Raw genomic sequence first — 22,888 nt, 5'->3', positions numbered from 1 at the left:
TGGGAGCAAATATGTCAAGCACTTATTATTTATGTATCTTCCATTGCTACACAGAGGTTACGTATCAATTTCTCTCTCTTTTTTTAAGAGTTTATTTATTTCTTTGTCAGAGAGAGAGAGAAAGAGAGCACAAACAGGGAGAGCAGCAGGCAGAGGGAAAAGCAGGCTCCCCGCCAAGCAAGGAGCCCAATGGGGAACTCAAGCCCAGGACCCAGGTATCATGACCTGAGTTGAAGGCAGCCGCTTAACCAACTGAGCCACCCAGGCGTCCCAATTTCTCCTCTTTCATCACAACATTACTTGAACTTTAAAACCCCAGTTCCCCATACTATCTTTTCATTATGAATATTCAATAAACCATCTCAGAGCAATACAGGCTAAAGCCCAACAAAAAAGTGTAATTCAGTGGTATTAGTGTTATTAAATTTTCAGAAAGCATGGCTAATTTTTGGTGCCAGGGATTTTAATGTCACAATTAAGACTCCTTTTTTTTTTTAAGATTTTTTATTTATTTATTTGACAGAGAGAGATCACAAGTAGGCAGAGAGGCAGAGAGAGAGAGAGAGAGGAGGAAGCAGGCTCCCTGCTGAGCAGAGAGCCCGATGCGGGACTCGTTCCCAGGACCATGAGATCATGACCTGAGCCGAAGGCAGCGGCTTAACCCACTGAGCCACCCAGGTGCCCACAATTAAGACTCTTAAAAATTCTAGGGGCACCTGGGTGGTGGTTAAGTGTCTGCTTTCGGCTCAGGGTCCTGGGACAGAGCCCCATACGGGGCTCCCTGCTCACTCGGGAGCCTACTTCTCCCTCTGCCTCTTCCCCCACCCCCGGCTTGTGTGCACTCGCTCACTCTCTCTCTCTCTCTTTCAAATAAATATCTTTATTTTAAAAGGGCTCTTAAAGTTCTAACTTAATACTCAATAATCTTTACATTACAATCCTCTACTTGTAATTATTGTTTCCTAACTCCAACTACCTGACCCCATCTATAAAAATGCTCCTGAACAGTTAATTGGGAATAGGAAATTAGACAAGATCACTTGGAAAAATGCACTATTACTGACATTCAAGAGCTACTACAATTCCACAAAGTGCATCATAATCTCCACAACAATCTCTATGAATGTCCACTCTTTTCTATGAACAGTGAAACACAAAGAAACAATGCCAATAGCTCTTATGGGAGGCAGTGATGAAACCCTCACTCATGTAGCAATGTTCTCTCCTCCCAGGCAACGCAAAGCACCTGAGATCAGAACAGCAAACCAAAAAGGAGCAACGTCAGTCCTAACTTCTAGTCCCAGAAGTAAGATTACACTAACTGATGCTGCCCAGAAGTAAGATTACACTAACTCTCAGGAGCCCGGATTACTCATGCTGGGAACCAAAGAGACCGACTACTATGCTACCGTTAAGGTGTCCACCAATGCAGTCCCCAGCCACGATCCCACATGCACACAATCCGGCTGTATTCGGTACGTGGACGAAGAGGGAAAGCTGTCCTAACGGTAAGCAGCTGCGACTAAAAATGCAAGCCTCTAGGAGAGAAGGCACTGAACACTAGCTGGAAGCTGCAAACAAGGAGGAGGCCTTTGAGGAATTCCCAGGGCCACCTGTCAGGGCTGACTGCCTCTGGGTGTTTCAAGGAATGGCCCCAAGGTTACCTGCCCAATGCCACGCAGGGGCTCGGATTAGGATTAGTCAAAGGTAGCGAGTATGAAGAGAGCAGACGGGTCAAGCGCGATTTCTACTTCCTCTGCCAAGGTAAAGCGGCCTGTGCACGACCCGCATGGCCCAGACGCGAGGCTTGCGGGCGGACTGCAGGCCGTCACACAACGGGCGGGGCGGCTTCACCGCACCGGTCCCCGCTCTGACCGCCGCCGGGCCAGAGCCTGCTCAGGGGCGGGGCCGCGAGTGGTCCCGGCCACTGCGCCCGCTTCTCTCGACCCCACCAATTAGGCCGCCTCCCGGACCCCGTCAGAGGGCCCTTCTGCGCCTCTGGCTTGGCACAACCCCACTCGCTCGGCCCTCACCTTGGCCAAGGAGCAGTACACACGACTCCAGCTCTGCATCTTGCCTCTCAACTTTCCTTTCCGCCAGTGGTTCCCCGTCCGCTAAGCTCCTCAGCCGCCTCGCCAAGGTCTCCCCGCCCTGCGCATGCACAGGCGCAGCTTACGTCATGGGTCGGGAGCAGCGCGATTGGTCCGCGCCCTCGGGGCCCGCGGGACTAGGCGTTCCTGTCAGGCGCGGAGTCGTGCGCTGTCGTAAGAAGCGTACTGCTTTCTGGCAGCGCGGCATTGCGGTACCATTTTGCCGGTGCTAGGGAAATGTGGGGAATTGAAATGCGATCTTATACTTGGAGGACGAGATGAATCAACAGGACTATCGTTTGCTTCATGCACGCCGCAGAAAGTGAGGATTGAGAGGTTCTAGGTTTTGCTAAACTGAGGAATTTCAGCATTTTCCAGGCATCGCCTCCGCAGCAACCACATGAAGGAGCATTACAGTTAATTGGATGAGGCCCTGAGAGGTTCCTACCGCCGAGGTCGCGCAGAGGAAAGATGATGCTTTATAACTAACCTCTCCCCCCAAAGTAAACGCTGTGGAAGGGATGGGGCTGCAGACGTTGCATCACCAACATCCTACTCTAAACTAACTGGCAAAACAGAAAACACTCTCTTTTCTCAGTTCGAGCAAATTAAAATTCGGTGGGGTCGTGGATGAGATTTTAGGTTTCCGTGAGGAACCAAGAAAACATTGTCAAGACTGAGTATTGAGGTGTAAGGTCTGATTCTTGTTTTGTGATAGCTATATAGAATAAAACCTAATTGTGCATTTCTTGACGTTTATTGCCCAGGCACTGTGCTGGGCTCTGTGGATTTAGACACTAGTTAGAAATGACACATTACCTAGCTATGCTCAGTCCTAGGGGAGAAGGTAGGAATGGTGATTATTTAGTTTTTGTTATAGACGCTGCTAATAGTCACCCAAATTCCATTCTCCCTGTCCTTCCTTTTGAACGTAGCTTTTTAGCCATTTTAAACATTTTCATGGCTTTAGCGCCTGCCTACATACACGGATAACTCCTAGATCCTTATCTCCAGTCTGTACTTTTCTCCAAATCTCTAATTCCATATTTTCTATTGTCTGCTGAACACGTCCAACTGGGTGATCCTGCCAGCACCTCAGTTTCAATTATCCAATATCTTATTTTAAAATGCTTGTTTTCCCACTTATATTTATGATTAATGATACCTCCAAAGAGCCAGTGATCTATAGTAAAAAGTGTGCAGCCATTCTCAACTCCTGCCTTTAGTCCATTATCTAATGGGTCACTGTTTTAGTTGACTACCCCTAGAGGGAGGCCCAGAGATAAGCATTTGAGTGCAGCGAGTTTGTTTGAGAGATGATCCAAGCAAGCATCCATAGGAGATGAAAAAGGGACGGTAACATTTAGATATGTTAATGAGTAGATCACCACTGTGAACAATTGTGCTCAGACTCACCGGAGACCTCTGGGGGATAGCATAGTACATACTTCAGAGTTGTCCTACTCAAAATACATCCATCAACTTCTATCAGTCATTAGCTGAGGACTTCTCCCAGGGATTTCAATTCCCTGGCACTTCTGGCTTGTCTGAGATAGGGGCTAAGTGAGCACCAGCAGCCAGAGAAGTCTCTCAGGCAGAGTCTCTGGTACTCGCAATAAGAAGGCCAAGCGTTTATTGCGCATGTCACATGGTACAGAATTTTGTGCAGGACACTGAAATGCCAGAGATGCCAGAACAATCCTTTTGAGGTTTTCAATAGTTACTGGAAACACAAGTCTTAAGACTGAGAAACTTTGGGCATGGATTTGAAAGTTTCCTGGCGTATGGACAGTGATTGACACTTTTAGGGATAGATGCATTCTCAAAGGATAACACTTTAAACAGATCTTCTAAGGAGAGTGAGAAAGAGCTGTCATAGAGATTGTACACTGAATACAGTGCTTGGCATGAAGCAAGTCCCAAGTACTACTTGTTAACGTACTTTTATTTGCCTTATATACTGCCACTCTCCTCCAAACTGCCTCAGACAAAGGCAGAACTGGTGATGACTATGCAGAGGGATTTAAGGGATCCTTTTCTGGCTCTTCCCTTAAAATATTTCTACACCACCCAACCACTACCCTAATTCCTGGCCTGAAGGCTTCCCATTAAGGGATGCATTCCTATTGTTCCTATTCCAAACATTCTCTATTAAAATAAGCAATCAGTTGCTGGCTACAATTCTCCCCTTAGGAAAAAGAGAGTAGGGGAATCAACATCTGTTGAGCAGATGTTCTAAAACCCTGCGCTAGAGGCTTTCCATCATTTCTCCACTTAATTCTCACCCCAGCCCTGTGAACTGGTTTATCAGTGGATCTTCTGAACGGTTGGCAAAAGAAATCAGATCCTCAAGTGAGTGGAGGGATTATTCTGGAACCCTTCCCTGCTGGTCAGTCCTGGGATGGGGGCGTGGAGGGATAGAGCAGAGTCAATGACAAGTGACCATCAGGTGAAGGGCACAGACAGAAAGAAAAGGGGAGCCCAAATTGGTGAGAAGTCAAAGACTTCCACCTGACATTCATAGTGTGAGTCGTAACCACTGCAATAAGAAGTAAGCACTCTAATAACCATCTGAATTGTCCACAGGCTTTCTTTATCCAATCACTTCTTCACTGACCCAATAATCACTGAGGGTCCCCTGTGGGCTGAGTGCCGTATTAAAACCTGGGGAAGCAGCCCAGAACAAAAACCAGACCCAGTCCTTGCCTGCTTGTAGTTTACATTCTAATGCGGATATAGCATATAAAACAGAGATGTCTATTTGTGAGAAGTGCTACGGTGATCTAAGAGGGGAGTTGAGCTAGTTGGACTTGGACACAGAAGTCACCCCTAATAAAGTGACTGATGCTTGAAATGAGACCCAAACAGTGAGAAGTGTTTCTGGCAGTAAGCCTTACCATCATGCTCATTTGACAGATGGGAAAGAATGTTGTGAGGGGAACTGGACTGACAATTAGGGAACCCAAGTTCTAGATGTAATTGCTCTTCACTTTCTGTGCAATTCAGTGTAAGTCATCTCTTGGGACCTTTGTTTCCCAAACTTTAAAATGGGGGCTACAAGATCTTTCTAGCTGTAAAGATGTTCCACTGAGCTGCTAAGAGTTGGCTTGTAGAGAACCATGTTTAACAGTCACAGTAGCTCTTGGTAGTGGAAGTTTCTTATTTGGGGGCTGTTGTTTATTGGAATCCCCTTTCTATGTTTGAGGGATCGCCATTGTGTGAGACCAGACTCCACTAGGAAGCCAAAATGGCCGCCCCTGTCTCTCCTGGGTGCCCCCAGCCAGAACAGGCACAGAACCTCAGCCAATCCAATGAGTCCAAAGGCATGGAGCAAAGACACTGGCAATTTGGGATTCATCCTGCTGGTGGCTGCAGTGACTCCAATGTCAGTGGAGCTGGTGACAATGACGGGGTCCTATTCAGACCCTTCCAGTGGAAAATCTCATCTGGAGCTGTCTAACTCCCTGCCTTCTTCTCAAAACTACATTGGGTCTGTGGCTCTCAGCCTACCAATAAATTCCTTTTGGCAAAAAATGAACCAGAGATTATTTCTGAAATTACTTGCAACCCAGAATCATGACTGGTACATGACCATGTTTTGAAAAACTGCCGTGTGCCAGATGCTTTAAATGAACTAGTTTAAAAAAAAAAAAATCTCATAACACTGCAAGACAGGTATTGTTAACCTTAGTTTTTAGGGAAGGTAACAGAAGCTCAGAGCATTTATATAATGAAGCTAAGGTCCTGCGGTCACTAAGTGACAAACTCCAGCGTGCTCTGGCTCACCCCACATTTACGTGACATCCATTCTTGCCGGAAACCATACTAACTGGTAGGGAACAGAGTTCCTTGGAGCATCTTTTTTCTTTCCCCACCTCTTTTGAAACTAACCAGCTCATATGGGCCCAGAGTTACTGCCCTACAGCCCCCTGTTTTGGAAATTTTGTGGTTTTATTGAGGAAATAACCGTTCTACCATTTCTTAATCTTCTCCTTTTTTCCCCTGAGCAATTTTATTTATTTAGATGATGTTTAAACATCAAAATCGTATCAAATTGCTAACCTAAGTAGTCGTGGGTGATTGAGTAGGAAATAATGAGTTAAACTGTGTAGTTAACAGTGGGTGTTACTACCCACTGTACTATAGAAAATAATTTAGAGTCAAAAGTGTCTAGCACCACCTGCCCAGTAGGGGCCAGTGTTCTCCCATTATGTCCCTTGCTCCCGCCTCACTTCTGCAAAAGCAGGAAACTCCACCAAGGAAATGTATATGGTGGGGTAGGAAGGTAGGGATGGACCGTTCATGCTTCAAAATGATCCTAAATATGAAGATATTAGGCCACTGGTGTGCAGAATCAATAAATCAACAAGGGCCAAGCGTTTACTGCACATGTCACAAGGTACAGAATTTTGTGCAGGACACTGAAAGGAAGGCAGACACGTTATCACAAATCTCCCTGGTATCAGAAAGCTCCTTCCTCATCTAGTTGAGGAGATCAGGCAATGTCTTTACTCAAAACATGACACTCTCTCAGCAAGGACCGTCCTGACACCCTAATGAATAACAGCTCTGCCTTTCAACTCCCCCGACCCCAACCCCAGGCTTCTCCTCCTCTCTACTCCCGCTTCATTTTGTTCCATGGCACTGACCATCTTCTAGCCTCCTGTGGAATTATTTTCTGTTTATTTTGTAAATCTTTCTGCTGCCACAAGGATCTAAGCTCCCCACGGGCTAAGATTCCTGTCGGTTTTGTTCGCTGGTAGAACCCCAAAGCCTAGTACAGCGACTTGCACGTAAGAGGCACTCCAAAAGCATTACTGAGTGCATGAAAGTAAGCAGAAAAAATAAGAGCTACAGGAATTTGGAGGTGGAAAGATCACAACAGGCTAGGACCTGAGGGAACTCTCCATGCAAGATCTAATTACTTCAGTTGGTCTTTGAAGGTGGTAGGATATTGACAGAGGAGAGAAAAACCAACTAGAATATGATTTCTCAGGCATGGAGACATCTGGGCAAATAGGAATAAGGGACCAAAAAAAAAAGCATAGTAATTTATGGTGTGGTAGAAGGAAAGGGCATAAGCTTTCGGGTCTTGAATCCTTCTATAATTAAATGTGCTTGTGCCCTCTTACAAATTTGCTTATCTCTCTAGATTGTTTCCTTATCTGTGAAATAAAATAATGTTTACATTGAAGACGGTTAAAAGGATTCTTTTTTTAAACTTCAATAGTGCACCTGGCACACAGTAGGTCCCCAGAACGGGAAATCATTATCATATTGCTATCACAGGCTGGGATACATATCAAGCAGGTTCGTTGAATTCATGTTCAAAATTCATTTGGAGTCACTTGACTTGAGTTTCTGTGGGTCCATTTTCCATGAGAGAGATTAAGGTGGTCATGAAGTGTGAATCTTAAAGGATGTCTAAGTGTGGCTATGTGACTAGCATTTTATAGTTTATGAGATTCTGTCACACAAATACTAGCCGTGGTCTACACAGTGTCCCCAAAGTTTGGTAGCATTAGTGTCATCTTTTCAGATCCAAAAAAAAAAAAAGGAGAAGAAGAAGAAACCCCTGCTTTAGAGTGATGAAATTAACTAATGGAAACCCAGAAATCTACAAAGTGATTAAGGCAGGGCTCATATCCAAGATTCCTCACTTCAAGTCCTTTATTCTTTTCATTAAGTGATTCTCTGCTTCTAACCATTGTTATGGATTTGAGCCACACAATTATATGGTTGATCTGTTCAACCAATTGAAAAATCCCTGATGCTTCTCCACTTTGTAGCTGCCTAGACATCATCATCCTCTCTCCCTCTCTTGCTCTCCCTCTCCCTGTGGCTCTCTCTGTCTCTTTCCCTGTTTCTCTCTCACTGAGACTAAGATAAGAGCAATTGGGGAACTGGAGTGTGTCTCTGAAGCCACTTTCTGCCAGCTTATGGATGATTTCCTCTTCACAGTTCTTGTTCTCATGGAATTTAAACCCCTTCAAGTGGAAATGGTACTCGAAGGGAGAGGAGCTGGAAATACCCTTTGCTTTATTCCATTCAATATATTTCACTGTGCGTTTCCAGTTAAGGAGTTCATCCTAGGCACTAAGAAATCAAAAGAAAAAGAATCCAAGTGACCATACACTTAGCATATGGGAATAAATACATGTTGAGGTGAGGTTTTGCTTTATCCAAGAATTAACAGAGCTAGAAAATTGTGGTGGTGTGATGGAAAACTTATTAAGTGGGGAGGAACTGGACCTTATTCTTGACATGACAGAATGTGAGGAGGAACAGAGGGGCGGTTTAATGAATGAACTTGACGTAACGGGATTAAATGAACAGCGTCTGTGAAAAATGTAAATAGGGTGGAAATATAGAAATCCCTGTGATTAAGCAGGATTCTTCACTATTCATTCTTTCTTCCTCTCTTAAAGAATTGCAAATTTTCCCTGTGCCTGTGGTGTTATGCTTTCTCATTATTTATCTGATAAAATAAGTCTTATTCGGTAAGCCAAAACATGCTCCCATTGAACATTTTTCTGGAAACATGTGCAGCGAATTCTTTCAAGTTCATCTTTTAAAAAGACAATAACTGTCTCCTAAAAATGCCAAAATTCTATCCCATGGTAATTGATAAATCAGGTAGTAGCCACAGGATGTCTGACCCTGTATACAATGCTGTGAGAAAAGGAAGGTCCTATTATTCTTTTTTATTTAATTCCCATGAACAATTTCAAACACATACAAATAGACTGAATTGTAGAGTGAATTCCACATATCCGTCACCAACTTCAACAATTATCCGCTCATCACCAATATTTTTCACATATATTACCACCTTTTCATTTCATTTCATTTATTTATTTGAGAGAGAGAGAGAGAGAGAGAATGTGTGTGTGTGTGTGTGTGTGTGTGTGTGTGAATGTGTGTGCATGAACAGGGGCAGGGGCAGAGGGAGAGAGAGAATCTCAAGCAGACTTCATGCTCAGCATGTAGCCAGACACGGGGCTTGATCTCATGATCCCAAGAACATGACCTGAGCCGAAATCAAGAGTCCAATGCTTAACCAACTGACTCCACCAAGGCGCTCCTCTCCTGTTTCATTTTAAAGCAAAACCCAGTAGTCACATCATTTCGTTCTGTAACTATTTCAACATGTATCTCTTAAAAGTAAGGACTTTTTCTATGGATAATAGGGGTTTTAAGAGGGGAGACATCTGTGTGCCGCAGTAGACAGGAAAAAAAAAATCAACCTGGTAAATGTAAGTCTGAGAATTCATAATACAAACTATGAAGACTCTCTGTGCTCTGGCATGAAAGGGAATTCCAAAGGAAAGTCATCTCCAGTTGAGAAGGTGCGTTGCCAGAAATGTCAAGAGCTCACAAACCTCCAAAACCTGTCCTGTTGTTGACGTGACTGCAATATGTATTATGACCAACAGGTGGCAGCAACATGCAATAGTATTAAAGCATCAAGTCTAATGCTCTGACAAGTAGCAACATTGCCTTCAATTTTCTTTTTTAACATCTTAATTTTATTTTTTTCACTGTTCCAAGACTCATTTGTTATGTACAACACCCAGTGCTCCATGCACTACGTGCCCTCCTGCCTTCAATTTCCAATTGCTAAAATATATTTCAGGACATTATTCAGTACTCCCACCACTATAAATGTGATCTGGGGAAGACAGAAGAAAGAAATGAGTTTATAGGACAGTGTTTCTCAAAGTTTGTTTCAGAGATATTCCCCTCCTACACACACACACACACACACACACACACACACACACACACACACTATCATCACTTGGAAGCCTTGCTAAAATGCTGATTTTAAGGATGTAGTGTAAGTGGACCACGTCTTCCTTATCCATTCGTCCGTTGAAGGGCATCTTGGTTCTTTCCACAGTTTGGCAACCGTGGCCATTGCTGCTATAAACATTGAGGTACAGATGGCCCTTCTTTTCACTACATCTATATCTTTGGGGTAAATACCCAGTGGTGCAGTTGCAGGGTCATAGGGAAGCTCTATTTTTAATTTCTTGAGGAATCTCCACACTGTTCTCCAAAGTGGCTGCACCAACTTGCATTCCCACCAACAGTGTAAGAGGGTTCCCCTTTCTCCACATCCTCTCCAACACATGTTGTTTCCTGTCTTGCTAATTTTGGCCATTCTAAGTGGTGTAATGTGGTATCTCAATGTGGTTTTAATTTGAATCTCCCTGAGGGCTAGTGATGATGAACATTTTTTCATGTGTCTGATAGCCATTTGTGTGTCTTCATTGGAGAAGTGTCTGTTCATATCTTCTGCCCATTTTTTGACATGATTATCTGTTTTGTGTGTGTTGAGTTTGAGAAGTTCTTTATAGATCCTGGATATCAACCTTTTGTCTGTACTGTCATTTGCATTTCTCCCATTCCATGGGTTGCCTCTTTGTTTTGTTGACTGTTTCCTTTGCTGTCCAGAAGCTTTTGATTTTGATGAAGTCCCAAAAGTTCATTTTCGCTTTTGTTTCCTTTGCCTTTGGAGACATATCTTGAAAGAAGTTGCTGTGGCTGATATCAAAGTGGTTACTGCCTATATTCTCCTCTAGGATTCTGATGGATTCCTGTCTCATGTTGAGGTCTTTTATCCATTTTGAGTTTATCTTTGTGTATGGTGTAAGAGAATGGTCGAGTTTCATTCTTCTACATATACACCATTTATTGAAGAGAGAGATTATGCTGAGTGAAATAAGTCAAGCAGAGAAAGTCAATTATCATACGGTTTCACTTATTTGTGGAGCATAATAAATAGCATGGAGGACAAGGGGAGATGGAGAGGAGGAGTTGAGGGAAATTGGAAGGGGAGGTGAACCATGAGAGACTATGGACTCTGAAAAACAATCTGAGGGTTTTGAAGGGGTGTGGGGGGGTGGGAGGTTGGGGAAACCAGGTGTGGGTATTGGAGAGGGCACGGATTGCATAGAGCACTGGGTGTGATGCAAAAACAATGAATACTGCAACGCTGAAAATAAATTAAAAAAAAAAAGATGTAGTGTAAGGAAAGTATGTAAAACACTTCATCAGTAATATTTTATATTGGCTAAATGATAATAGTTTGGATATATTAGGTTAAATAAAATAAATTAAGTTTCATTTTTTCTGTTTCTTTTGACTTTTACAAGTGTGGCCATTAACATTTAAGATTACATATGTGGCTTACATTTGTGTTTTATATTTTTGACCCCCACTTTATATCTTTTGGACATTTCTGCCCCAAAGGCTAGAAATGCAGCATGTGACTCAAGCCTGGCCAATTCCATGAGGATATGTCCCACTGTTTGGGACCACAGTGATTGGTTCAGAGACTTAGAACACAGTTAGAAGGTGAAACATACTCTTGTTCTTTCTAAATTTCCAAGCAGGTAGATACAGGGACTGGAGATATTGCAGGTACCTTCTCCCCGTTCGTGGCCCTAAGATGAAACCAACAGCAGGGACTTATAGCCAATAAAAGGAGAAAAATGACACCTTGGTTGGGGGGGGGGGTTCCTTTCTCTTTTTTATTCTTTTTTTTTTTTTTTTTCCCCCGGAGTCTTGGATGAAGCCATGCCTACACTTAGTTCAAGGGACTTCTAAGTTTTAGGAGCTAATACATTCCTCTTTTTGCTTATGCTAGTTTGTTTTGGAAGTTCTATCACTTGCAACAAAAATATTCCTAATTGTTGCACCTTTGTATCCGACACTGGTAATCTCTAACAGCAAATTTCAGCCAAAAAGAGGTAGAAATGATAATTCAAAAATTGAAAATGGAGTGGTGAGGAAATGTAGGCAAAAAATGTAAACATGATGTTTTGTGGTAAAAAAAAAAAAAAAAAAAAGAAGTCTACTCAAAAGATCACGGGAGAAGGAGAGTAGATTTTCTGCTCACTTGGGGTCTATTTTATTTGGTTTGGTCTGAGAGCTGGAATATGCTCACTTTTCTTTGCTTCCCTGGCTCTGGGGTCAACAAGAACAAGGAGACTTCCCACATCCCTCTCTCAGGAATGTCACCTTAAAATCTCAGCTTTCCTCATGCTGGAGGACTTCTTAAAGTAACCCAAGCAACAACTGGTGCATGCTTGAGGTGGAAAGAAAAAAGGGATTGAGGAAATCGCAAGAATACACAGAAAATCCCTTACCCTCGGGGGACAGCCATCGAGCTCTCCTTAGAATGCCCAGCTGACTCTCCACCCACAGGAGCACCAAAGGGGACGGCATGTGTGGCTGGCTGCCCAGCTAGTATCCAGCCAGGGATCAAGAGGTGGGTCGTTCCTTCTCACGGGACCTCCAGTCTCTGTGAGTGATTCTCTTGGAGACCCACAGCACATTGCTTGGGGGTGAGGTGGGGAAGACTCTTCCCAATAGGCAGAAGGATGAGCTCACTTACTCCTCCAGAAGTCGTTCTGGAGGACCTTCTCTTCTCCAGCCCTTTCCTTCTGGGTAGGTAGTGAAGGGGTGATAGTTGATGCTAACAGAGCTGTTTAGTTTGCCTCTGATCACACTTATAATGAAATTATGTGCATATATCGGTAAATGTGTATTTATGTATTAAAAGATATTTACTAAAATGCTAACAGTGATAATACCCCTATATCACCTTTTTTTGGGAGGGGAGATAGAGACAGTTCAATTGTGGAGGGTAAAGGGAGAGAGAATCTTAAGCAGTCTCTAGCCCAGTGCATGGAGCCCGACACATGGAGACCAACTCAGGGCTCGATCTCATAGCCCTGAGATCATGACCTGAGGTGAAATCAAGAGTCAGGCACTTAATTGACTGAGCCACCCAGGCGCCCCGTTAGGTCACTATTTTTTTTTTAAAAATCCACTAAAACAAAGATCTAGATGTAAAAATGTACAAAGCATTAGAAGAAATACAGGTGTAATATGTGAAAATGTTCTTATGCCTTATATGATTAAGAAACTAAAATAGTACAAGAATAGATTGAACACATAAACCTTTGAAATTTCTAAATGGAGTAAGTGCCATGAACACCATTGAAAGGCATATTAAAGCTAGGAAAAATATTTACAATGCCCATAACAACGTTTTAATATTCATAATATTCAAAGGGAAGTCAGAAAACAATTAAAAACAGGATATTCCAGTGGAAAAATTGGTGAATAACAACAGGAACAAAAAAAAGGTAATTCACAAAGGACAGAACACCGGTGGTAAGAAGATGCATAAACCTCCTAGCAAACTATAAACATTATGAAACATGCCACATATACACAGTGATTGGGACCTTTTGAGTACATTTTAAAATGAACTCAATCTTCAAAGCAAGCTGATTGTTTTGTGTTATTGTTTACTGTTATTTCTATTTATTATCGTTATCTTTATTGTTATTTTTCCCATTTTATACACAAGGAGACTGAGGTTCAGAGAGTTATCTCACTTACCCCAGGTCCCATGGGTAGTGAGTGATGAATCAGGGATTTGAATCCAGATAGTCTAGTCCAGATTTCATCCCTTAATGGTACAATATATTTAAGTACAGATCACCAGGCAACATCTGATAATACTGCTTACCTCTTCATGCTCATATCATTCCACTATTCCCCAGTTCCATGTCTTCCAGACACACTGGCTTTCTTTCTGACCCACAACATGCTAAGACCTTATTTACTGTTGGATCTTTGCACTGTTGGTCTTTCTGTCTGGAAGACTCTTTTCCCATCTGTACTTAGATTGCTTGCTTTAGCCATTGATTTGTTCTTACTTTCATTCATAGTGATATTTAAGCCTTCCACCAAGCATTGTTCTATGGAGCAAGAATACAACAGCAAACGAATCAGAAGAGAACCTGGTTCTTTCTCATCCTGTAGGTCTCAGTCCAAATGCTATCTTTTAAAGAAGGCTTCCTTGATCACCAGTCTAGAGAGGTGCTGTGGATGAGGCCAGGAGAACAGAGACATCCTGAAGGGATTACTGCCTTTTTAAGAAGGAACACCAAAGAGCTCGCTCTAGAGAGAAAGCAGTCATCGACAAGCCGGAAAGAGAGCTCTCACCAGGACCCAACCACACTGGAAACTTGATCTTGGACTTCTAGCCATTAGAACTATGAGAAAATAAATTTCTGTTGTTGAAGCCACCCAGTCTGTGGTATTCTGTTATGGCAGCCCAAGCTGATGAATACAGATTTTGGTACCAAGAGTAGGGTGCTATTTTAACAAATACCTAAATATATGGAAGCAGTTCTGGAACTGGGCAATGAGTAGAGGCTGGGAGAGTTTTGAGGTACGTGCTAGAACACGTGGATGTTAAGAACATTTCTGGAGAGGTCTCAGACAGAAATGAAGAACATGTTATTGGAACCTGCAGGAAAGGCAGTCTCTGTTATTAAATGTCAAAGAACTGGGCTGAAATGTGCTCTAGCGTTTTGTGGAGGGTGACATTGGTGAGTGATGGAATTGGATGGTTAGCTGAAGAGATTTCTAAGCAAAGCATTGAAGGAGCAGCTTGATTCCTCCTGACTGCTCACAGTGAGATGAAGGAGAAAGATGAATTGTTTAATTAACATTTGGTAAGTAGAGCCCCTGGCTGTCAGAAGGTGAGCTACGATTCAACCAAATACAGCAAGGGAAAGCAAATAGGGAAGTTTGTGTTCAAAGGTCCTGGAGGAGGTACACAGAACCCCTTGAGGGGTCACATGGCGAGGTCAAGACTGGGTACAGGTGGAAAGAACACAGCAGGACTTGAGACACATCCCTTTATTAGAGTCCTCAGGTGAAGTGCTTTGAAGTTCCTGGGCTAAGACCAGATTGGTCAATTCATACCAAAAATAGCTAGGCCTTGGTAAGCTTGGGGGGCAGGGTCTTATCTAAGGTGTGTATAAGGGTAAGGCTCTAGGATGAGAGGAGAGGGTTTACCACAAGGTCACTGGGGGAGTCCTATCAGGAACCTACATTTACTTGTGACTCTGCAGGCTGTTATCTAGGACATGTGCTCAAGGAAGGGCCTCGCTGTCATTAAAAGCTCCTGCAGGTGGGTTGGCCACACAAAACTGATCCCAAAGAGCAACATTATGGAGTGGGTTAGCTAAATTCTGAACAATGTAATTTTTCAGAACAAAAGCTTCAAGATTTGGAAGATTCTCAGCCTACCCATGTTGTAAAAAATGACAAAGCTTGTTCTTTAAAAAAAAAAAATGCTAGGGATGTGGCTGAAGAACCATTTGATAAGAAGATTAGCATGAACATGACCATGAATCTAATTATCCATTGCAGCAGAAGCTAGGAATAGGGATGGAATTGTTTCAGCAGAAACTCTGCCAGGTGAGACTAAAGGACACAGAGAAAAGTGGATGGAGTAAAGGAGGGCTGTAAACTCGTGTCATTCTTCAAGAAAAGAGAGGAATAAAACCAGGGGTGATTCAAAGATCATCTGCCGCTCCCACCATGAGCCCAGGGATGAGGCCGCTTCCTCCTTTTAGAGGGTGAGGCCCTGGCAGAGAGTCTAGCAGAGATGCCTGCTGGAATACAGGGATATGGAAGTGCCATAGAGTTGTGGGGGTGATGGGAGGACAGAGCATTGAACCAAAGGATCGTTCTCAAGCTTTAAGTTCTTTGGATCTTAAGGACTTTGCCTTGTTTAGTTTGGGACTTGCTTGAGACCCATCACACCTTCCTTCTTTCCTATTTCTCCCTTTGGAAATGGGAATATCTACCCTATGCCTGTCCCACCATTGCATTTTGGAAGCACATATCTTGTCTGGTTTCACAGGTTCACAGCCGGAGAGGAATTTTACCTCAGGATGAATTGTACCTGGCGTCTCACCCATACCTGATCTAGATGTTATTAAGGTGAGACTTTGAACTTTAGACTTTAGAGTTAATGCTGGAACAAGTTAAGACTCTAGGGGTTTGTTTGGATGGAATGAATGAATTTTGCATGTGAGATGGACATGAATTTTGGGAAGCCAAGCATGGAATAGTATATACTGAACTGTGTCCTCCACCCCCATAATCACATGTTGAAGCTTAAATCCCATGTGACCCGTGTTTGGAGGTGGCACCTTTGGGAGATAATTAGATTTAGATGAGGTCATGAGGGTGGGGCCCTCATGATGGGATTGGTGCTCTTATAAGAAGAGACACTAAACTGTAATCTCTCATACTCTTTCCAACATGTGTGGACACAGTGAAAAGTTGGCCAACTTCAAGTCAGAAAGAAAGTTCTCACCAGAACCCAACAATGCTGGCACCCTGATCTTGGACCGCTAGCTGCCAGGACTGTTGTTTAAGCGACCCAGTCTACTGTATTTTGTTATGGTAGCCTGAGCTGACAAAGACAAGGGGCCTCCACACTTTCTCCTTGACACATCGCCCTTGTCTCTCAAGTCACTAATAACTCTCTGGAATTAAGTCACTTATTTTTTTGTACTTTGTCATTATCAACTCCACTAGGATGAAAGCTGTATGAGAGCAAGGACCCTGTCTACTCTATCATCAGAGCCTAGAACTGTGCCTGATATATAATAGATACTTAATAGATATTTATTAAATAAGTAAGCAATGAGAGATAAGAGCTAAATCTCTTGCATCATTAGTTTTACAGAAATAACTTTTTCACTTTCATTAAATTGTAGACCCCCTCTCTTCCTTACTATTTCCACTTATTCTCCTTCTCTCTCCCATTCCTTCCTCTTCTGCTTTCAAGAGCAGAATTGCTATTGGACTGATTTGGAATGGTTCCAGCTGGGAGGCAAGAGGAAACAGAAGTGACATCCAGAATCACTTCTACCTCCTTACATTTATGTTTGATTTTAATTGGGAAAAAAAAATTCAGTTCTTTAAAAAGAGTACAAAAGCTAAGAGTCAGGAAAAGGTCAAAGATTATAAGTTATGTAAGGTATAACACAATGTAGTTTTATGTTTACTATAAAGTTCATGTTTCCTTAAAATAGGACCAATAAACATTCACCCAACAGTGTAATTCTCCTATTATTCCGCTCATATACACCTAAATAAACAAAGGCTTATTATAGAAAATACAATGATGTTTTTCAAAGAAGCAAGAGTCCTCAGCTTTTCTTTCTTCTGAGTCAATCTTGGCCAAAGGGTATTCAAAACAAATGAGAACCTTCTGTACTTTTTCCAGTGAAAGCTCAGAATGGGCTTAAAACTCAGATGAGCCAACAGACCGCCCTTGGTCCACACCCAGCCCATCATCCCCAAATCCCAATTCTGAGATTCCTTTCAGTCTGCATTTCTAATGGCAACAGTTGGCTGAAGTTAAGTAGTTACTGTACTCCGTGGGCGACTGTTAAACTTTAAAGTCTCACCAGATCTCACCAATTTGTATTTGCCTTACACTCAACCTAGATTCATCGTTCACTTGGTTCTTGTAAGTTCTCAAGTTTTAAATCCCTGCCTTAAGATAGAAATCAACAGGTTCTCGTTGAACACTATGCTAAAGCCAGGTCAGTCTCCAGCCAGGACACAATGGCGAGGTTGTATTCATTGTTTATGCCCAGTGATCTTCCTGGTTGTTTAGGAACCACATAGTACGGGTTGTTAAATATTTTGAAGATAAGTATTTTGCCCAAAATTCTTCTGAAGAAAATGTCTTTAAGCTGGAAATAAATGTGTTTAAATTTATAGTTGTTTGCAGTGGTATTATGAATTTTCAAGTCAACGAAATAATTTAATATATATTAGAAGCAAAGAATTTAGATACACAGGAAAGAGTTTAAACCTTGTTAGATTTGGCCTAAAGAAAAAAAAAAAAATCAAACTGTTGATGAGAAAAAATACTAAGTGGAAGGATATCTGATAACATACTGAAGTAATCTTTTAGGTTAATCCTGTTCCTGCTTATCAAGGTAATAAAAACATTACTGTTTAGGTGCAACTGATAACTTAATATTGAAATTAAATCTCATAACCACAAAATATTTGCAGTGATACCAAGTAGTTACACCTACTTGGTTGGGTTTCATTATTATAGTCTATTTACCACAGTAAAATTTCCTTAATAATCAATAAATTTGTACATAAGGAAATTTTACTGTGGTAAATAGACTATATCAGAAAAGGTCTATATTTCACTCAAAGGCTTCATGTCACTTCCCTGCCAACTCTCTTGAAGGAATTTCTTTCACTATAGGATCCTCTGCCTCAACATTGAGAGTGAAGACTTTTGGGGATATTTAGGAGGAATCTCTATATATGTACACTGTGGCATGTCTAGTATGATAGGAGGAGAAATAGGGGGTGGTTGGCTGTGGTCAGAGCGAACTATGCAGTGGTGCAGCTGACAAATCACTTGTTCCCTTTTCTTGAATTCTTTGCGTGTCTGACCTCATCTGTTATCTAGAATTCTTGCCCTGGCCTCTCTCCCAAGCTCCAGATTCAGGTCATTTATCATCTGCTGGACATTTCTACTTGCACAAGCATATTAAGAGACCAAAGGGCCCAGCAGTCCTCAAGCCATGATCCACCATCATCCCTATCAAAATATATCCTACCTATCCTACCTTTCTAGTGGGATGTCCCCAAAACACATTATAAGGAACTTCCACCCTTACCGCCTAACCACACTCACCTCCTCCTCAGCTCTGCTGTTCCTCCTGTACATCTTGGCTGTCTGAGTGAATGGCCATAGCAGCCCTCCAACTTCTTGAGCCCCACACCAGAGGTCTTGATCCTTTATTTTTCCCTCCTACCTCCATTCCTTCAGAAAGCCTTGATGAATGTGGCTTCAGCTCTAACTCCGATTCACCGGCCAGCCAGCCCCATCATAAACCGTGCCACCCCACCTCTCACCTGGAATACTGGAAAAGCTTCCTAAATGTTTTGTCTGCTCCCATTCTTGCCCCCTCTCCAATTCATTCACAAACCAGTACCAAGAGTGACTTTCGTCAAACACAAATTAGACTGGACTATTTCTTAGCATATAAATCCTGCCTTGGGGGCACCTGGGTAACTCAGTAGGTTAGGCATCTGCCTTCCGCTCAGGTCGTGATCCCAGGATGCTAGGATCAGACCCCACATCGGGATCCCTGCTCAGTGGAGTACTCCTTCTCCCTCTGCTTCTCCTACTTGTCCTCTCTTTTTCTCTCTCTCTGTGTGTCAAATAAATAAATAAAATCTTTAAAAAAAAAAAAAAAGTCCTGCCTTGGCCTCTCATTATGCTTAGAATAAAATCAGGGCCAAGCCATTTACCATGACCCTGAATGACATCACCATGAACTCCCCAAACTTCATTCAAGCCTCTCTTCCGTTCACTCACAACTCCTTGACTCTGGCTTCCTCTCATTTCTTCAACATGCCAGGCTCATGCCTGCCCAGGGCCTTTGCATAGGCTGTGAGCTCTGCCTGGAACTCTCTTTCCCTCAGTATTCCCTGGGCTGGATCCTTCTCCTCTTTCAGTCTTTTTTTAAGGATTTTTAAAATTTAGTTGGCACAGTGAGGGAGGGAACACAAGCAGGGGGAGTGGGAGAGAGAGAGGCGGAATTCCTGTAGAGCGGGGAGCCTGATGTAGGACTCGATCCCAGGACCCTAGGATTATGACCTGAGCCAAAGGCAGATGCTTAACAAGTGAGCCACCCAGGAGCCCCCCTTCTAGTATTATTGTAAATGACCCTTTCTTACAGGAGCTTTCTCTGACTCACCCTTTTTACAGTTATGATCTTCTATCGCCCTCTTTCTCAATACCAGTTTTGTTTACAGAATTTGGGATGATTTATATTTATCTTATTTGTGGGGTTTGTTTTCTCTCTCTCTCTTACTCACTAAACTTTAAGTTCCAAGAAGTCTGGGACCTTGACCATCCTATTCACCTTTTTATCTCTACCTCCTTAGCATGGCGCCTGGCCCATGCTAAGAAATCACTTATTAAGTATGTTTTAAATGGGTGAATGAATGAAAGCCTTATTACTTCTCTGCAACCTCTCCCTTCCCAGGAGATTGTAAACTCTATGTGAGCGGCAATTCTATCTGGCTATCCACATTTCTTTCCCGGAGGCTAAGACTGTGTCTGGCACACAGTGAATAGCCTGTAGATATTTGCTGAATTAAAATGAAATGTAGCAGACTTTGGAAGGCATATGCACTAGAGGCACTGGAGAATGAATTAGGAAGCTGGAAGAGGAAGAAGGCTATCACTTGTTCCTCGGAAGGAAGTTCTATTCGCTTTGTCTTTCCTAGGCACCATTACATGCTATCTTATAAATATTCCCATACCCAAACAAAAAAGCAGAATGACAGAACCCTGGGCAGCTTCCATGGAGATAATCTATTCTTTTTTTTTTTTTTTTTTTTTTTTTTTTTTAAGAGAGGGTAGGAAGAGTAGAAGGGAAGGGAGAAGGAGAATCTTAAGCAGGGTCCATGCCCAGCACGGAGCCCTATGTGGGGCTCAGTCAGCTTGATCTCCCAATCCTGAGATCATAACCTGAGCCACAATCAAGAGTTGGGCATTTAACGAACTAAGCCACCTAGGCACCCCCACAGGTAACCCATTCTAGAATTTTCTTTCTTTCTTTCTTTTTCTTTTTTCTTTCTTTCTTTCTTTCTTTCTTTTTTTTTTTTTACAAAGTTTTCAGTAAAAGGATTATCCCGCAGAGCTAAAACAGGTGCTGATTCCAGAACGCAGATGCCTACAGCACCATATTGAATGGAATAGTGGAAGTGCAGATTTTTCCTGGTAACTGTGACAATTATTTCCTTCAACTTTATGGCCCTGTGATATTTGTCTTCATTTTGTAGACCTGAGAACTCCACCTAGGTGACCTAGGTGGGAGCAAGTTACAATGTCCCACTCCCCCTGTCCCCTAAAGAGATGCAATTCATCTCTTTACGCTGAGACAGGCCCTGCATATCTTTACCTGTTTTAACTGTTTAAACCTCCAGTTCAATCGATTTCCACATGTGCACAAAGATGGATGTTCAAGGTTGTACTCTGCAGTATTGCCTGTAATAGGAACCCTCCGAATGTCCACAGTGGGACCGGCACCTCCACAGTATTCAATGCTAAGCCAATCAGGGAAATCTTCGTTGAAGACATCTACTGATTCGAAGGCTGCCAGGACAGGCTAGTAAGTAAGGACAGCAAGATGAAGAACAACATTCTTATTTCTATAGAAATAGGGTTTTTCCCTGTTCTACAATTTAAAGTGTATATTACACATCTGTACAGAAAAGGAAAGAAAGACAGGGGTTGAAAGATATAAAGAAGATAGAGCTACATTTTAATAGATACTCTCATATTATTCAAGGTTTTTTTTAACCATCTGCCATGTATTACTGTTTTTTCAACAAAAACCAGTAGTTACTTTTTTTAACCAACAAGTATTGTCTTATGAATTGTAGAAAGCAACTCTTGATGAAGCTAGAATAATCAACTCATCAGATATTATTCCCTCATGATTGGTAATAATAATAATAACAACAATAACAATAATAATAATAATGTAGTTTTCAATTTCCAGAGCACCTTCACATATGTATCTCATACAACTTACTGAGGAATACGTTAGCAATAGTGGTATTAACCACATTTTATAAATGAACAAACACATTCAAATAAGTAGTTAGTAATTGTGGATTCAGGGTGTGAGTGAGGCCTTTGAACATCCAATACTGTAAACTTTCCTCTAAACCACATCTCCTCTGTTCACCAAATATTTCCCGAAGGACAATTTTTTACCTCAACTTCAAATTATAACAAGTTATAACATAGTTATGGTGGGGGAGTTGGCTACATCGTCAAAATGCAATTAATAGTTTTGGGTTTCTTGTTACCCATTGAACAGCCTGAGTGTGAATTATCCTATTGCTGATTGATGTTGTTCTTTGTTTTATGTGAGAAAAATGTGTGAGTAATTTAATATTCTTTTGACTTCCAGTATGTATCAATCTCTTGTCAACATTTTATTTCATAGGCAGGATCTAAGTGCTTTGGTGCATGGTCCTGACCATGATCCCAGAAAATTGCTACCTCTTCTTCTTCTTATTTTTTTTTTTTACAATTGTAGCCAGATATTTTTATTTTGTTTGTTTATTTATTTATAAGTTTTTATTTTAATTCCAGTTTGTTAACATACAGTATTATATCAATTTCAGGTACTTCTCATGAGCCTTTGTCACAGTCCCAAGACTGTGACACACACAAGACCAGAGTAGGAAGAATGGGCATTTGATAGAATTCCCATCCTAATGACAAATTTTAGGAAGATAATCCTGAAAGTAGCAAGAGGGTAGATTTATTTAAGAAACACGTGTGGCATTTCAACCTGGATGAACCTTGAAAACATGCTAAGTGAATGTTTTCCCCAGTCACAAAGGGACAATATTATAAGCCTCCATTTATGTGAGGTATTTAAAACAGACAAATTCATAAAAAGAACAGTGGTTGCCAGGGACTGGATGGACGAAGAATGGGGAGTTATTATTCAATGGGTATGGAGTTTCCGTTTGAAATGACAGAAAAAAAAAGTGCCGGAGATGGATGGTGGGGATTGTTTCACAAAATATGAATGTATTTAATGGCACAGAACTGTACTCTTGCAAACAGTTAAAATGGTAAATTATACTGTATGTATTTCACCGCACTTCAAAAAAAAATCCCAAACTATAATCATCTTATATAATCTGTTCTTTTCATTTCGTTTGATACCATGAATGTTAGTAAATGTACTCTCATCATTCTAATAGCTGCAAAGCATTTGTACAAATGCGCTATAATTGATGTCACCATCCTCTGCTGTTGCACAGATGTTGTAGGATTCAATTCTGTGACACATCAGGTCACACTATATCCCCTATGAACCCTCCTT

The 22,888-nt window shown here is 41.9% G+C and overlaps 1 protein-coding gene and 1 pseudogene across 1 annotated transcript in view; both read right to left on the bottom strand.

The window, feature by feature from the left end:
* The window catches only part of DLD (dihydrolipoamide dehydrogenase), a 31,337-nt gene extending 29,165 nt beyond the window's left edge, over window positions 1–2,172 (bottom strand). The window contains exon 1 of the mRNA XM_032306030.1: window positions 2,034–2,172. Coding sequence (XP_032161921.1) covers window positions 2,034–2,072 — 39 coding nt within the window. The 5' untranslated portion in view covers window positions 2,073–2,172. The remainder of the gene's footprint in view (window positions 1–2,033) is intronic.
* The window catches only part of LOC116568780, a 48,026-nt pseudogene continuing 27,310 nt past the window's right edge, over window positions 2,173–22,888 (bottom strand).

Source organism: Mustela erminea, chromosome 11, assembly GCF_009829155.1.
Source record: "Mustela erminea isolate mMusErm1 chromosome 11, mMusErm1.Pri, whole genome shotgun sequence".
Taxonomy (NCBI): Eukaryota; Metazoa; Chordata; class Mammalia; order Carnivora; family Mustelidae; genus Mustela; species Mustela erminea.
Note: the sequence above shows the minus strand (reverse complement) of the source record. Positions and strands in the feature narration are given on the sequence as shown.